The following is a 17,316-nucleotide window of genomic DNA, read 5'->3' as shown; positions in this document are numbered from 1 at the left end:
AACTTGAATACTCAGGCCAGACTGTCTATATTTTTGTCTAGCTTCTTTCCCCACCCACTTCCTACTGTGTCTAGGGAGGGCATGATGACCATGGTTTGGACCTTAAATATAAAAGAATTAACATTAAAAAATAATGTATGCTAATTTTGCAAATAAGTATCAGTACAAAGAACATTTGGTAGGAAATCATGGGAATATAAATGATTTTGATACCTAATGGTGTGATTCATCCTCTGCTAAAAACAGAGTTTAGATTTTCTTAAAGCCATAAATATTTCTTTTAAAATCATCATGACAGTAGTTTCCTAACCTTCCTTTATGACATTTCTTTTCTCTTAATAGTCAGTGGTGAAACAGATTTTCACTTTTGTGTGCAATAATTTTAGATTGCTTCTCTCATCTTATTTTCCTTAGAAACAGATAACAATGAAGTATCTCTTTTCAAATCATTTCATTATAAATTTCAATCTTTTCTCCCTTACATACTCAAACTTCTTTTTTCTGCATTCTTTATATAACCCAACTCCCAGGTAGCTGGTTGCATTTCCATTTCTCTACAGAAGTCCCACCACTGTGGCTTCATGCACTTGCCTCTATCTCCATCTAACCAAGAATAGACTGTGCATATGCTCCGATCCCTTTCTTTAACAACTCATTACATGAGGAATTTTAGCACAAGATGTTTGTTTAAAATGTGAAGATGGAGGCTGGAGAGACGCCTCAAAGGGTGAAAGCACCCGCTTCCAAGCCTGATGACATGACTTTGATTTCCAAGACTCACATGATGGAAGGAGAGAACTCTCACAAGTTGTCTTCTGACCTTTACATGTGCACCAGGGTACATACATATATACAAATGCATTTGCCGTGTGCAGGCAGGCACACACATGCGTGCACACATGTAGTCAACTTTTATAGTATAAAAATGCAATTACTTCATGTCGGTCTCATATACTTTAGTAAAATCATACTCTGCTGTGAACTGCATTTGTACTACCTACACTTGATAGAAAAAAATAACATGGTGTTGGTTTTACTTTAAAAATTATTTTGATGGCTGCTCTGTTTTATTTTCACCTTTGTCCTTAAAGAAGAGTATTTACTAAGAAGGGGGTGGGGTCATCGACTAGGTAAAAGAAGTTAGGAGTTCTTACAATAATTTTGCCAGTGAGGAGCTCAGTGACCTTGGGCAGATTGTTTAATACCACAGTTTCTTCATTTATAGCATGGGGTTGCTGTCAATTCCCTTTTCCCTCTCTGGAATAGTTACACGAACCAAGGGAGGGTAGTTACTGAGTGAGAAGTTAAACACAGAGATTCTGTATTAGCACAAGCTGTAACTGTTACCTATTGGTGATTCAGCTGGTAATGTGCTTTCTGCACAAGCATTAAGACCCTAGGTCAGGTCCCCTATACCATGTAAAAACCTGGCTGTATCTGTAACTCCAGCTCTGTGGAGGCAGAAGCAGGAGGATTCGAGAAGCTCTCTGGCCAATCAATCTAGCTTTATCAGTTAGCAGCAGGTACCATTGAGAGACAGTCTCAAAACATTCCCAAACAAGTAAACAAAACCTTGACTTCCTCCAGTGTTCTAAGGAAAGGTATCAAGGCTGCCCTCTGCCCTCTGTATGGTATGTTATGTACATCCAAACACCAACACCCCCATAAACACACATACAACATGTTCAGAGAGTAAAAATAACACTTCAATTAAAGACAATCTCAAAATTAAGGAAGGCTTAATGTTAAAGAAATAGTAGCCTTTCTTGCCTTCTCAGTTAGCAGCCCTCTTGCTCCCCTTATAGAAGCTCATGGCTGACCAGCAAAGCCTGGGTCTCCATGGAAAGGTTCACACGACAGTGGGGGCCATCCCTAACCCATGCTGTCCTCTGAACCTTCTCCAGCGCAGCAGTACTGAGCTCTACCTGCTTGACACCCCTAGAGCATCTGGCTTGTAACAAGGCTGTCAGTCTCACATCTGTCAGATCACTTAGTAGATATGGATTATGATCCTCTTGGGGGAAAACACCATACCTAGCCTTGACTTCCCCCAGCTCTTCTCAACACGACACTACCCATCCAATGTTGGTTAATAAATTCTACTCTATCACAGTTCTGGTACTCTATATTCAGCAGTTGTGGTGGGGGGGGGCGGGCAAAACTCAGGAGAACAAAGAGGATCCACTCAGCTCTGCATAAGGGTCTCTGGCTGACCCCTGTTCATACCCGGAAGGGTAGAAAACAAGAGAATGATGGGGGTATTTTATAGTTCTGTTTACAACAATACAGCAAAGATGTCCGGCTACAGCTCTTTAAGAGATCAAGAGGGAAAAGGCTTGAGCCATAAAGTTTATAATCCTCTTTCCCCAATCCATTTATGGTTTTGAAATGGCAAGAAGTCTCTATTATGCTCACAGTCCTTATAAGGATTCTTAACCAAGAGTACAGGTTTTTTTTGCTTTTGCTTGTATACATTTTTGTGTGTGTGTGTGTTTTGTGTGTGTGTGTGTGTGTGTGTGTGTGTGTGTTTATTTGCATGCATGTGTTCAAATATATATGCATATATAGACAGGGAGTATGCATACATATATATGTATGTGTAAAGGCCTTAGGTGGACCTGGGACTTTTTCCTCACTTTTTTACCTTGTTCATTGAGGCAGGGTCTCTTAATTAAACCCAGAGCTCACTGATATAGGTAGACTACCTAACAAGTTTGTTTAGGGACTTCCCCTGTCTCCATCTTCATGGTGCCAGAATTATAGGCAGGTTGCCATGCCCACCTGGAATTAACTAGAGTTCCTGGGACCCAAACTGTGGCCACTCTTGTACAGCAAGAACTTTACCCACTGAGCCATCTCACAGCCATTTTTAATACAGGAAAACTTCAGTCAGTCCTCTTGAACTTCTGTTAATAAAAGTCACCCATGCATTATAAGAGAGTTCTTGTACTAGACTTTATCTAATTATATAAAGCACCGGGTTCTTTTTAAAACATGAAACTTTATCAGTAAAAAACTTAGCACATACTAATAGCAGAATGCCCAGTAAATATAATCCTAAAGTAGAGTAAGCAGTATTTGAGTGTATTCCCAAATTATTCCAGTGTCCTCAGAAAAGAGCATGGATATTCAATTGCACTTGGTTTCTGGGGAAGCGATCATCTCTGTGTGGTAAACTGCAAGGTGCGTCTTTAGAGGGAACTTGGTCATAGTTCAAGAGAGAGGAAGAGTACTCTGGGCATAGGAATGGGGAGAGATGCCATCTGAGCTGTCGCAGTGACCCACCATTAGTGAGTATCCACACCAGCCATATATCCCACTCAAGTCTGCAACTATTAGGTGCCACAAATCTGCCTCACAGCACTCACCACCCTATCAGAAGCTAGTCATGCTGACATGATAGTGACTGTATGTAAAGTAGTGTATTGCAGCAGTATGTCACTCAAAGGGAACAGAGAGCTTTATAACTTCTGATACATGCTCCCATGAGACAGCAGGCTGAGTGATGAGAGGTATCACAAACACCAGTTCCCATGTCCATCTCAAGAGGTCCAAGACAAAAGGAGGTTCAGGAACCATGTTCTTGCACAAGGTCATTCAGATAGCACTGCAGTCTTGTGAGAAGCAAGACTCGCTGTTATTTTACAAATGGGAAAACTGACCTTACCGTGTCTTTGTTACTATTTCATTGCTGTGAAGAGGTACCATGACCGAGGCAACCTATAGAAGGAAGCATTTATTTGAGGGGCTTGCTTATAGTTTCAGAGGGTGAGTTGAGGTCATCATGGCAGGAAGCATGGTGGTAGGCAAGATATAAACTCTGGATCAGTAGCTGAGAGCTTGTATCAGATCCTCTAGCAAGTTGACCGAGAAAGTGAGAAACTGGGCCTGGGGTAGGTTTTTAAAACTTCAACACCCATGCCCATCCACACTGACACACCTCCTTGAAGAAGGCCACCCCTTCTAATCCTTCTTAAACAGTCCTCCAACTAGGAATCAAACATTCACATTTATGAGCCTATGGGGGCCATTATCATTCAATGGCATGTAATATATCAACAGATCAAGATCATGCTTGGCCATGGCAGAAATGGAATTCAAATTCATGTCTTTCTGAGTTGAGCTGCAACAGAGATCCAAGGTACCAAAAATGTTCCCTACAACCCTTTATAGGAAAAACAGTTGGTAAATCTTTGATCCCTGAACTAAGGCTTCATTCAGCCTTGGGAAGATGGAGACAACAATGATGTAATGAGAAAATGTGGAGATGAATGAGTTTGGAGGAAGAAGTGGGCAGCTCCATTCCAATGAGTGGCAGAAGCGAAAGCTACCAAGGAGAAGATCTGAGATACCCAGATCTCAGATGTGTGGGTAGAGAAGTCAGAAGCAAAGGCACAGATTCAGTGATGGCTGAAGCCTTGAGAAGCACAAGGCAGCCACTGCTGAAAACTCATGTTGGTGGGCAAACTGTATTCAAAGGAAAGGTACACAGAAATTCCATCTAAACCTGAGTAGGGAGAGAGTTTCTGGATGAATGCCACAGGTAGATCCCCCAGACCACACATGATGGGCATCCCTCTGCTTCTGCAGATGGTCTCGAAGCTCCATGGATTCCCCTGGCAGATCTGCAGCAGAAACCTTGAAGACAGACAATACCAAAAAATACCAAGACCTGAGCTGAATATTTGGTAGGACAGACATCTATTCTTCAGTTAAGGAACATAAAAGGTGACTAGGATAATCTGCAGAGGGCTCAGAGAATGGCTCAGTGGTTTAGAGTGCTTCCTGTGAGAGCAAGAGGACCCAAGTTCAAATCCTTAGCATCCTGGTAAAACCTGGGCAAAGTCACAGATGCTTATGACCCCAGCACCGAGGAAACAAAGATAGGTCCTGATGTGCCATTGGCCAGCCAGCCAGGCTATCTGAAACAGTAAATTCTGGTTCAGTGAGAGACAGTGCCTCAAAATTAAAGTGGAGAGTGATAGAGGAAGTCTACCTATGTCCTTCTGTGGCCTCGGCATACACACAGGCGCCCTTGGCGCGCGCACACACACACACACACACACACACACACACACACACACAAACTATCTGAAGAGAAATAGCCAGGCTAGTTAATGACATAGGTAGCTGATTTGTCAGGTGTGCTGGTTAATTTTTGTGAACTTGATACAAACCTAGACATATCTAGGAAGAGAGAATATTTTCTTGATTAATGATTGATGTGGGAAGACTCAGTTCATTGTGGATGGTGCGATGCCTGGGCAGGTGGTCCTGGGCTGTACAAGAAAGCAGGCAGGCAAAGCAAGCCATGGGAAAGAAACTATTGATAAGCACCACTCTGTGGCTTCTCTTTCAGTGCCAGCTTCCAGGTTCCTGCCTTGAGTTCCTGTTCTGACCTACCGCAATGATAGCCCTCAACTTGTAAGGCCAAACAAACCTTCTCCTTCCCAGGTTGCTTTGCTCACCATCTTTGTCAATAAAAACCTAACTAGAATACCAGAGAAGGGGAAAATGTGGTGACATGCTGAGTAGGTACCGCAAGCTTAACCGAAGGTCAGTAAACATGGTGACAGAAAAATCATCAGAGACCATCAGCAGAGAGATACAGAAATTATGGTCAAGGGGTTAAAGGTTAAGTGACAGAAGACATAAAGAAATTGAGGCTAAATGGAGTGGTATTTGCTCCACCCATGACCTTGGGCTATAGGGCCCAAAGGAGAAGGTGCTTCCTGCTGTTGTTTGTTTCCTGCTAAAAGGAAAGGGAGAGAGGTCACAAGCCCCTTCTCCCTGCTTCCTGCTTCCTGGTATGATGGAACTGCAAGGTGGATTTGCTCTCGGGTCAGATCAGAGGAGGACTTCAGCTGTCAACTCCGTTCTGTATTTGTGAGTGTATTTCCTCAATTTATCCTAATAAATTTCCCTAGTATTCCTTAACTAGACTCCTGTGGATATCTCACATTAGATAAAGCCTGGGTGACAAGGTTGGCATAAAGGAATAAATAACAGGATGGAAGAGGTGACAGATCTGAGGATCCTAAATGGTAGAGGGATTTCTTCTTCCAAAGAGAGAAGAAAGAAAAGAGGAGCATGGGCAACTGTCTGCACAGATCCACGTGCTATGCAGCTCCTTGTCTCCACTGATGTGAGATCATCCTCGTGACTTGCTTCAGCCAACACAGCACTAGCAAGTGTGGCACAAGAGGAGACTGCCAATCACCCCCTGGAACTTGCTCTTTCTTGTTTTGTTAAGGTTCAGGGGACACAGCTCAGGGCCTTGCATATGCTAGGTGTGATGGTTAGTACTGAATGTCAACTGGACAGGATCGAGAATCACCCAAGCAAGCCTCTGGAGACACCTGTAAAGAACTGATGAGTCAACACTGGGGCATGCCTATAAGGGATTTTCTTGATTAGGTTAACTGAAATGGGAAGGTACCCCTGAATGGAGGCAGCCTTCTAGAGGTGGCCTGAACATTAGGAGGTGTGAGTGAAAGGCTTTTACATTTTGCTGATTGCCTTTGCAGCCTTTTGGCAAAGTCATCTATTCTGTGGCTGCTGTTGCTACCCTCTGCTGACCATGGAACCTAGTGCCTTCAACCTTCCAATATGCACCGATGACCAGTTGAGGAATCCTCCAGGATTTGAGTGCTAGATTCAGACTGTTGAAACACCCAGCCCTGTGTAATTAAAAAACTACCAGTTCTCAGCCTCCCAGTGTGAAGACAGCCATTGTTGGACTATCCAGACCATGCCATCTCAACCAATCTAATAAATCCCTCTTTAATATGTGGTCACTCTATTAATTCTGTTCCTCTACTAGGCAAACACGCTACCACCAAGTAAAATCCCTAAATTTCTCTTGATGCATCTCTGAGAATAGCACATGAAGGTGCCAACTCGGCCTGTTGGAAGACAAGAGGCCATTAAGATAAAAAAAAAAAAAAAAAAAAAAACTACTGAAGGTGACAGCTGCCCATGATCCAGATCACCTTGTCACCAGCTCATCTACTAGCTAGACAAAGTTGCATGGTCTTGGGGGATGGGTGGGTAGCAAAATACACTTTAAAGGACTAAGCTGAGATTGCTTCCTAGTATAGCAAACCTCAAAGGGTTTTTGCTCATGTTTTTAATAAGAGAGTGAGTGAGAGTTCTGCTAGCAGAGGAAGAATCCATGCTATATATTCTGCAGGATCAGGACTGTCCAACAGTATTTAAGCTGAAAGGCACATAGGCTTGTACAAATATGTTTTGTGTGGTGGTTGGACAATGAAATGTCCCCCATAGCCTCATGTGTTGGGGCACTTGGTCCCCAGAGAGTGGTCCTATTTGAGAAAGTCATGGAACCTTTTGGAGGTGGAGCCTTGTTGGAAAAATTACCTGCTGGGGGCGGCTTTGAGGTTCTATAGCCTGGTACTAATGGAATGTTCTCTGTTTCCTAAGTGAGGATACAATGTGGTCTGCCAGCTTCCTACTTATACATGCTGTTTGTTATGTTGCCATGTCTTCCTTGACATGATAGACTCTGTGCCTCCTACAAGTAGAAGCCAAAACAAACCTCTTATTTATTTACCTTATTATCCTGATTGCTGATTCTCCTGGCTCCTCTCTTCCCATTCCCTCCCCTAAGCTATCTCCCCAGCCCCCTCCCCTCAGTCTACTCCTCTGTTTCTGCCTAGAAAGGGGCAGGTCTCCCTTCTGTATCAACAAGGCATGGCATATCAAGTTGAAGTAAGCCTAAGAACTTCCCCTGTATTTAGGCTGGGTGTGCTTGATACATTGTATACCCTAATAAACTTATCTGGGGGTCAGAGAACAGAACAGCCACTAGATTAGACATAGAGGCCAGAAAATGGTGGCACACATGCCTTTAACCATATCTCTTGGGAGGCAGAGATCCATCTGGATCACTATGAGTTCAAGGTCACACTAGGATCAGAGCCAAGTGTGGTGGCACAGACCTTTCCCAGCACTTGAGATCTCTTGCTTGGGAAAGACACATGCCTTTAATTCCAGGAAGTGATGGCAGGAAGTAGAAAGGTATATAAGGTGTGAGGACCAGGAACTAGATGCTTTTCAACAGCAGTTCAGCTGAGATCCATTCAGGTGAGGGCTCAGAGGCTTTCAGTCTGAGGAAACAAGATCAGCTGAGGAGTTGGCAAGGTGAAGTTGGCTGTGGCTTGTTCTATCTCTCTGATCTTTCAGATTTCACTCCAATATCTGGCTCTGGGTTTTGTTTTTTTTTATTAATAAGACTGTTTAGCAATTCTATATTGTATCCCCCCAATATATTTGTATACCCTAATAAACTTATCTGAGGATCAGAGGGAAAAGCCAGGAACTATATTAAACATAGAAGTCAGGCAATGGTAGCACACACCTTTAATCCTAACATTTGGAGCACAGAGATCCATCTGGATATCTGTGAGTTCAAGGCCACATTGGGAAACAGAGCCAAGAATGGTGACACACACCTTTAATCCCAGCACTAACCATAGAGGTCTGGAGGTTTGTACAGACAGACAGGAAGTGATGTAGCTGGGCAGAGAGAGGAAGTGAGATGCAGAACAGAAAGGCATATGGTTGTGGGTATACAGGAAGTAGGTCTCTTTGGAAGCTGAGGATTTCCAAGTGGTAAGATCGTGGCTGGCTTCTTTCTGCTTTTCTGATCTCTCAGTTTAAGCTTTATTAGGGTGCACAATATATTGCAGGGATACAATATATCACCACAGCTGGGCAAAGCAATCAATATGAGGAATAGGTTCTCAAGAGCCAGCCAAATGGGAGCAGGGCTGTCCTAAACCTCTCGTTTAAGGTGTTTTGTCACAGCAACAGGAAAGAAACTAATACAATTTTACATTATCATAATACTAATCAGGAGTTATTATTGTTTTCATCACTATTACTGCCAAAAAACAGCAGAAGAATGATAGTATTTGGATATGTGACTGTACCTTCCCAGCATGACACAGGTCCAGGGACATCTGTACACTTATTTCTCATGAAGAGAAAAGGCAATTTAAGCTAACAAGTCTTTGAAAAATAAACAAATGCACACTGATAGAAACGTGCAAATATTTAGCAAACAAATTTAGCCAGCGTTCTAGCTCTTAGAAATTAGATGTTTTGATAAAAATTAAAATTTCAGCTGCAAATAAGTTTCAGCTGATGGGTTAGAAAATAAGTTAAAAAATCAGAACAAAACAATAAAGAGAAAATCAATGCAGAAGAACTCTCTTCGTCACATGCCTGACACCCTAGAACCGGAAGACGATAATCAAGGGCAGAGTGAGAAGAGTTCTAGACCGAAGTGACTGGCCCTTCTCAATGCATGTATAAAAAGCCAAGCACAATAAACAAAATGATTTACACCAAGGCACATAGAGCCCAGCTGTCAAAACAGCAGAGGAATCACAATTCTTAGAGCACAGGAGAACTGAACGTGCCCACAGCATATTCGGCAGTAGAGTACCACTGTGCTCTGACAGCTCTGGATACTAAACCACAGACCAATGCCTTCACCAAACCGAAGGCAAATGGTTCTCATTATTGAATATTATATCCAGACAAACTAGTAATTAAATGTGAGGGTACAACAGAGACATCTCCAGTTGGCAAGAGCTTCAAAAAATTAACTTCTTGCTGGAAGGCTCTATGTCTTCTTGCTGCCCTTAGTTCTACCTGCCTTTATCAACTTTGCACCTCAGGCCCTATGTGGTGCATCCATTGATTCACTCTGCATTTGCTTTCTTTTTCAGGCACAGAGCTTCATTTGTCTTTGTGTGGGACCTACCCTCACTTTTTACCCCAGGGTACTCTTGAGCAGGGAGAAGTGAGAAATATTGAGATAGAAATACAGACAGGAGAGAGACAGATAGAAACACAGGATAGCCTCAGGAGGGCCTGGGTCAAAACCCACCAGCCCCTTCTGTCTCTTCTAAAGGGCTGTTTATAGAAATGCCAAGGGGTGGAGCAAAAGACCTCCCCCTAGCACAGCCAAATACAGACCCTTCCAAATACCTGGTAACCACATGTGATCAATCCATCCCCTTATGCAGCCCTGCTGTGTAAAGCAAGCTCAGATCTCACTAAGAAAACTGTGGGCACAGTCTATCCTGGAAGGTCTAGCTTTAAACTTCTACCTCCTCCAAGAAGGATTTTCTGTCCCAGCCATCTGGGTGCAATGTTTTCTTTTCCTGCTCACAGACCCTTCTACCTTACCAGGTACTTCTACCTTTAAAGAAGCTTAAGTAGGCAAAAGTCCTACCTATCCCTTTGCCCTTTGTGGCTCTGGCTTTACAGTTTTTCCTATATACCAGCGATCCAAGTACAGCCCTTTTATAGCAGACAAACATTGAAAAGAGCAGTCAAAACTGAATGCCAGTCTACTCTACTGAGAATATCACATTGATGTGGTGAAACTTTATTTGTGCTGAAATGTGGTGATATTTTATTTGTGCTTTAATAAATAAAGCTTGCCTGGAGATCAGAGGGAAAAGGCCAGCCATTATAAGTAAACAAAGAAGTCAGGCAATGGTAGCACATGCCTTTAATCCTATCACTTGGTAGGCAGGGATCTGCCTGAATCTCTGTGAGTTCAAGGCCTGGAAACAGAGCCAGGTGTGGTGGCACATGCCTTAAATTCCAACATTAGTTAATCATGGAGGTATGGAGATCTGTACAGCCAGACAGAAAGTGACAGAGCTGTGTAGAAAGAGGAGGTGAGGTAGCTGGGCTAAGATAGCCAATGACAGGGCAGAATAACAAGGCAATAAAGGCATGGGTAGACAGGAAGTAACTCACATTTTCCCTGATCTAAGGCTTTCACCTCTATATTTGACCCCGTGTTTTTTATTTAATAAGACCATTTAGAAATTCATCTACACATTGAGACTATTATATTTGTATGCCACAACCCCCCAACATATCCAGATTTCCCAACATTGTCTCTACCTACAGGGCAGATGGCATCATTTTGACAAGTATGCAGGGTAAAAAAGAATGTAATTCTTCTAATAAAAATGTGATTCAACAATTTTAGATATATACACAAACTAGATATATGTCCTAGTTTGTTTTGTTGCTGTGATCAAATACCATGATCAAAAACAGCTCTGGGAGGAGTTTGTTGGCTTATAGGTTAAATTGAAGGCCGAAAATCAAGGCCATAGCTTGAAGTAGAAACCACAAGGGAATGCTACTTACTGGTTTGTTCCCAGGCTTGCATCCAGCAACCTTTCCTACACAGCACAGAACTATCTGCCTAGGGATATTATTGGTCTATAATGAACTGGGCCTTCCTATATTAATCAGCAAGCAGAAAATTCCCTATAGGCACCCACAGGCCAATCTGATAGAGGCAATTTGTAAATTGAGGTTTCTTCTTCCCAGACATATCAAGTTAGTAATAAGACTAATGAAAACAAATATCAAAAATCCAAATGCCTTCTAATTGATAAATTTGTCAAGTGTGAAATACAGATGTAATGGTATATTCCTTGACAACAAAAAAAGAAGGGATGATAGATGTCATTGCATGAGCAATAAAAACATTAGGTAAGAGAATGTAGGCAGTCACAAATGACCAGCCACAGCCTGATTTCATAGAAATATATTCAGTCTCCAGAAGAGATACCCAGACAGAAAGTTGATGGACGGCTTTCTAGGGCAGGGGGGTTGCAAAGGATAAGAAATAACTTAATGGACTTGGGATTTCTTATAAAGGAAATGAAATATCCTAAAGTTGGTTATAGTCATGATAGTACAACTCTAAATAGGTATCAGTTTTTTTACCTATCTTAGTTTTTGGAGACAGGGTCTCCAAAATGTTATATAAGCAGAGTTTGAACTCCCGATCCTCCAAAGTGCTCGAATTACAGGCTTGAACTATCATTATCTGGCTATTATATACAGTTATTCTCTTGTCTGTAAGTTTTTTTTTTTTTTTTAACTCTTTGGGGGCTCATCACCCTACTCTCAAATAAATACATGGAGACTTCTTACTTATGAATACCCAGCCTTAGCTTGGCTTGTTTCTAGCCAGCTTTACTAATTTAAGTTATCCTGTTTCTCTTTAACTACATTTTGCCTTTGGACTCATTACCTTTCTTTATTCCACATATCTTGCTTTCCTTCTTACTCTGGGGCTAGCTGTGAGGCTGGGTGGTTAGCCCCTGGCATCTTCCTCTCCTTTTCTCACTCCTCACTTTCTTCCCTAAACTTCTCCTCATTTATTCTCTCTGCCTGCCAGCCTACCTATTTCTCTTTCCTGCCTAGCTATTGGCCATTCAGCTCTTTATTAGACCAATCAGGTGATTGGGGCAGGCAAAGTAATAACAGCTTCACAGAGTTAAACAAATGCGACATAAAAGAATGCAACACATCTTTGCATCATTAAACAAATATTTCACAGCATAAACAAATGTAACCCATCTTAAATTAATATTCCACAACATTGTCTCTCAATTTGTTTACTAAATGCAGAGTATAAATTTATTTATCACAGTTCTTTAGACTGGAAAGTGAGAAATCAGGGTCCTCATTAGTTGAAGACTATGATGCTTAGTGTTGTCAGCTTGAAAGAATCTAGAATGACTGGGAGATGGGCCTCTGAGTGTGTCTGTGTGGTTTGTCTGGATTACAATAATTATAGTGGGTAAACCCATCTGCTGTGGGTGTCATCATTCCCTGGCTGGGATCCTAGACTACCAAAATGGAGAAAGAGAGCTGAACCTTAGTATAGTCTCCATCACTCTCTGTTCCTGATTCAGCTGTGATGCGACCAGATGCTTCAAGTTTCTGCTCCTTAGTTTCCCCCTTTGATAGTGGACCATTGCATTCCAAGCCAGAATGAACCATTTCTCCCTTAAGTTGCTTTTGTCAGGGTATTTTATCACAACAGGAAAAGTAACTAAGATGAGGACCTTCTCTCTCTAATAACCCATAGTAGAGGAACAAAGAGAAGGCAAGAAAGAGAAGATACCAAATTCTCTTGGTAAGAAACCCACCCTCAAAATAGGAAAACTTAATCGTATAGAAGCAACATTAATACATTCACAAGGGTGGAGTCTTAGTGACCTAAATACTTTATGTTAGGCCCTACCTTCCAACATCTGCAAGCATCCCACAAAGAAAGTCCCAGTGCCAGCTACTAATAAACAGAACCAGAGACCACTGCAGAGACCACCTAATTAAAAGACCATCCTTGTCACAGTTTCACCAGAATTCATCCCTTCTCTGATTCATCCAATAAATATTTGTTTGGTGTCTAGTATATGCCAAGCTAACTTTAAATGGGGGATTATGTCTCAATATGTCTCATTATAAAGAAGAGATTAGTGAGAACTCATTAAATTCATATTACTTGTCTTTAAAGCAATCCCAAAGTATATGAACTTTATCAAGGCAGCATATGCAAAGGATGTCAGAACCAAACAAATCAAAACATATCTGGGACCTAGAAACATCAAGGTAGAAAAATAAGGTCATCCACCGACACTAACGCCTCACAAACTGATCTGACCTCTGCCCAGTTCATGCATATTATTTCAGAGAGGCCAGAACAAAGTGGGAGGGGGAATTCTGGGTTTCAGTGGCTTCAAGGCTGTCTAGTTACATAACCCTTTGTAGGTCACTTAATTTCAGAAGGCAGTGTTTCTAGTTTCACTATTTGCCAATTGCCTCATTTCACATAGGTATGATTAAGGCAATTAATGGATAATGTAGTTCATCTTTATATAGGACTAGGAACCAAAAGCAGTTCAAGTCTAGTCCAGGTATCAAACATATGTATTAATGTGATCTGTTGGCCAAGTAAAAACACCAATTTGTACTACCTTTTTTCTATTGGAGGGACATTTATAAAATAAGGTTAAAAAAACATGTTTGATTGTTTCAGAGCAGATAAGGAAATATTTAGATTATTTCAAGTCGGGTCTTTAATTCGTGTGTTTTTATTTTTACTTGTTTGTTTCTGTGACAGGGTCTCATGTATCTGGCCTGAAAATCACCTTGTAGCTGAGGATGACCTTGAACTTCTGCTCCGACTGCCTCCTCTGCTTTCTGGTGTATTTGGTGTGGAGGATTGAACCCAGGGCCTCCTACAGGCTAGGCAAGCACTCTATTTCCTGAGCCACACCCCCAGCCCTCATATACTCATTTGTAAATGCGAAGGTCTCATTTTGAAAAGGTCCCACAAGGCCATGATGGTGACTGACAAGGAGAACATGCAGAAACAGCCTAATAAAGAGGTCGGTGGAGCTCTAACCCTGCTTTTGCGTTCGATCTTCAAGGAGACTAGAATTTAGACGAAACCCACCAAGCCAGGATTTGAAGCAAACGCTTAAATCTCAGTCCTTCCATCTTTAATCAGAACAAATTCAAGTTCCCACCCCAGATTTAGTCATCAGAACACATCAAAGGTTTAAGGTATTGACCTACTTTGGCAGACACAGATATAAATAAACTACTTTGATTAAACATAGGAAAGAGTTCTTCCATGACTTTGCCATTGTTTTAAATTGTCTTCCTTGTTCTTTCATAGTTCACATTATTTCCATCTAGAGCAGTGGTTCTCAACCTGTGAGTTTCGACCCTTTTAGGGTGGAATGATCCTTTCACAGAGTAGCATATCTGATATCCTGCATATCAGGTATTTACATGATGAGTCCCAACAGTAGCAAAAATACAGTTATGAAGTAGCAACAAAAATAATTTTATGGTTGGGGGGTCACCGCAACATCAAGACCTGTATTAAAGGGTCGAAGCATTAGGAAGGTTGAGAACCACTGATCTATAGTCTCTTCAGGCAGTGAGACAGGAACATGAACCTGGTGTGACTTAGCAGCCACACTTTGATGCATGCTAGGGTAAGGGACTAAGACCTTCCGTAGCTGTACCAGTGAGTCCCTGACTTAACAGGGCATAGCCAGGGACAAAAATATCCCAGTCAGATAATTAAAGATTTCCACGGCCAGATCTAGAACACATCGGGTTGTAGGAAAATAGGGAGGAAGATGGTTTAAATTTGTGAACATAAATTAGCTGCAAATGGAATAATCTAATTTTTGAAAATAAACACTGCTAATTTTTTCTTTGCCCTTTCTTTCAGTTCAGATGCAAAAGATAGAATGTAGAATTGGTTTCTGAATTTCAAAACGTATCTACGACAGTATACCCTTGTGGCAGATTAACTTTACCAACCTTTCATTATTTGCAGTTATTTATCTTCAGCTCTAGAGTGTTTTCCCATGGCTAATTTGGGTGGAACAGGTCGGTGGATGGCAACTGGGCTACACTTTGCTTTTCGGTTTCCACTGCCAGAAATCCCTCTCTGCTGCTGCTCTTAAGATGTGTCTAGCAATTAAAGCTGTGAGACCTGGAGACAATTTCCCTGCCAGCTGTTAAGGCAGAAACACTGCTTGGTAGAGGTCAAGGTAGCTTGGTAACCACTACAGCAGCTGTGTTAGAGGCCATGAATATTACACAAGGTCTGTCCATGCATTCAAGCCAAGTCACCATTCCCATAGCAACACACATGGATTTTACTCCTCCTAGAGATGAGGCAGCTAGCAGAAACACTGTGATAATGCCCTGATTTTCCTAGCAAGATCAATGTCCTACTTACTCTTTTTCATAGTAGTAATTTTTTTTTTTCAAAAGGCAACCAATAACCATGTTGAAATGTGTTCACTCAAAAGTTTCAAACCAAGACACCTTCAACTTGAACAACAATCTATGGTTTAAAATTAGCTATCATTCAAATGACTGCAGGAGATAATAAAATTCCAATCATAACCATAATGACTTCTGTCATCGTTTCATAGTCTGAGTGAAATCCAGCCTCCGATCAGTTCCCTACAGACCTCAGAACTGATCTGCAGTTTCTCCTCCAGGAGCACACACTTCCTCACCATGGAACAAAGAGGCAAACTTTCCAGAGGAAGGCTTAGTTTAATCAATGAATCCTTTGTTGCTTTATTTTTCAAAAGCAGCATAAATAAACACATAAGGAGACAGCATTATAAGCATTATAAAACACCTATGAGGTAAACTTTAGGAGAATGGTTGTTTTAGACTAGGGAAATAAACATTAGCATCAAGACTGTTTTGTAAACAGAGATGGTTCACTGGCAAGATCAAGCAAAATATTTTGGTATTACATGCAGTTTTTCCTTTGTGTATTTGGAGATCCTTTTATTTGTGTTTAAATTAACCTCCCACCACGGAAACAAGTTGCTTAGATTATAAAACAACATTAAAGATTATTATTAAAATCACATTTCCCCTTAATTATGCCTGTGTTAAGCCAGCTGATAGAACACTCCAGTGGACCAGGCGTGAGCTTAGGGGAATACATTCACAGGCAGGCCCTCAGGGCACAGTGCCATTCCCCCCAAAAAGATGTGGTTTTTACCTTTGCTTTTTCCAACTGGGCCTGGGCCTGCCGCTCAGCTTCTCTACGTACTGCCTCCCGGTCCTCTTCCAAAGACACATCTGAATCGGATGGGCGGCTGGTGTAGGAGTCTGCCGAACCCTGAAGAGGAAAACATATATTTTTAAAATAGATCCAGTGTGTGATGGGTGCACTGGAAAAGTCTCACTGGTGTGGTAGTTTGCTTCCTGGAATATGCTGCACATTCCTGAAAAGAGGAGCAAATAATGCATTTTGCTGCATCCCACCTAGAAAAGCACACTTGGCATAGTCGTCACTGAGGAGGTTGTGGTGTATACCAAGACACCATTCCTCCCCCAGGTTCATCTACCCGAAACTACCCCTTCTGGAAGCCTCTACTTTTATCATTAAGCCAACTTCATGGTGCAGTGCAGAGCTGAAGGGCACTGATGTGTTTCAAGGATAACTCCAAGAACAGCCTGAGGGCTGGAGCAAGTATTTACACCCAGAGAGACCAACAAAACGCATCAAGGGCAATCTGATGAGTTACAAGCTCGAGCCCTCCATAATCTCACTGCTATGATACAACTCCCATTAGCATCTTAAGGAGGCTCTCCACCTTACGCTTCACCTGCTACCTTTTCAAACTAGCTGGGGGAGACACTCCAGCCTGCTTCCCTCCCACTTTCAGAAACATCTTTAAAAATACCTGGACGCAGACATTTAGTGAGAGCTGGCTAGAGAAAACACCTGCTTGAGAGATTTCCTCTGGTAATAAATCACGACGCAGGAAAGGGAGCTCAGAAAAATGACAGGAATCTCCCTTGCTCCCTCTCCGGCAATCATGAGCGTCTTAACCAAATCAAACCACCCTCTCCGCAGGCACTTGCTGCAACAACAGAAAAGCAAAGAAAACAGTGTCT

At 41.9% G+C, this 17,316-nt stretch overlaps 1 protein-coding gene across 11 annotated transcripts in view; it reads right to left on the bottom strand.

Annotated features, from left to right (window-relative positions):
- Nucleotides 1-17,316, bottom strand: part of Cacnb2 (calcium voltage-gated channel auxiliary subunit beta 2) — a 356,801-nt gene that overhangs the window by 95,152 nt on the left and 244,333 nt on the right. For all 11 annotated transcript variants that reach the window (XM_028870493.2, XM_028870494.2, XM_028870497.2 and 8 more), the window contains one exon: nt 16,415-16,534. In XM_028870493.2, coding sequence (XP_028726326.1) covers nt 16,415-16,534 — 120 coding nt within the window. The remainder of the gene's footprint in view (nt 1-16,414; nt 16,535-17,316) is intronic.

Source organism: Peromyscus leucopus, chromosome 5, assembly GCF_004664715.2.
Source record: "Peromyscus leucopus breed LL Stock chromosome 5, UCI_PerLeu_2.1, whole genome shotgun sequence".
Lineage (NCBI taxonomy): Eukaryota > Metazoa > Chordata > Mammalia > Rodentia > Cricetidae > Peromyscus > Peromyscus leucopus.
The sequence above is the reverse complement of the archived record's forward strand: the minus strand, read 5'-3'. Positions and strand labels throughout refer to the sequence as shown.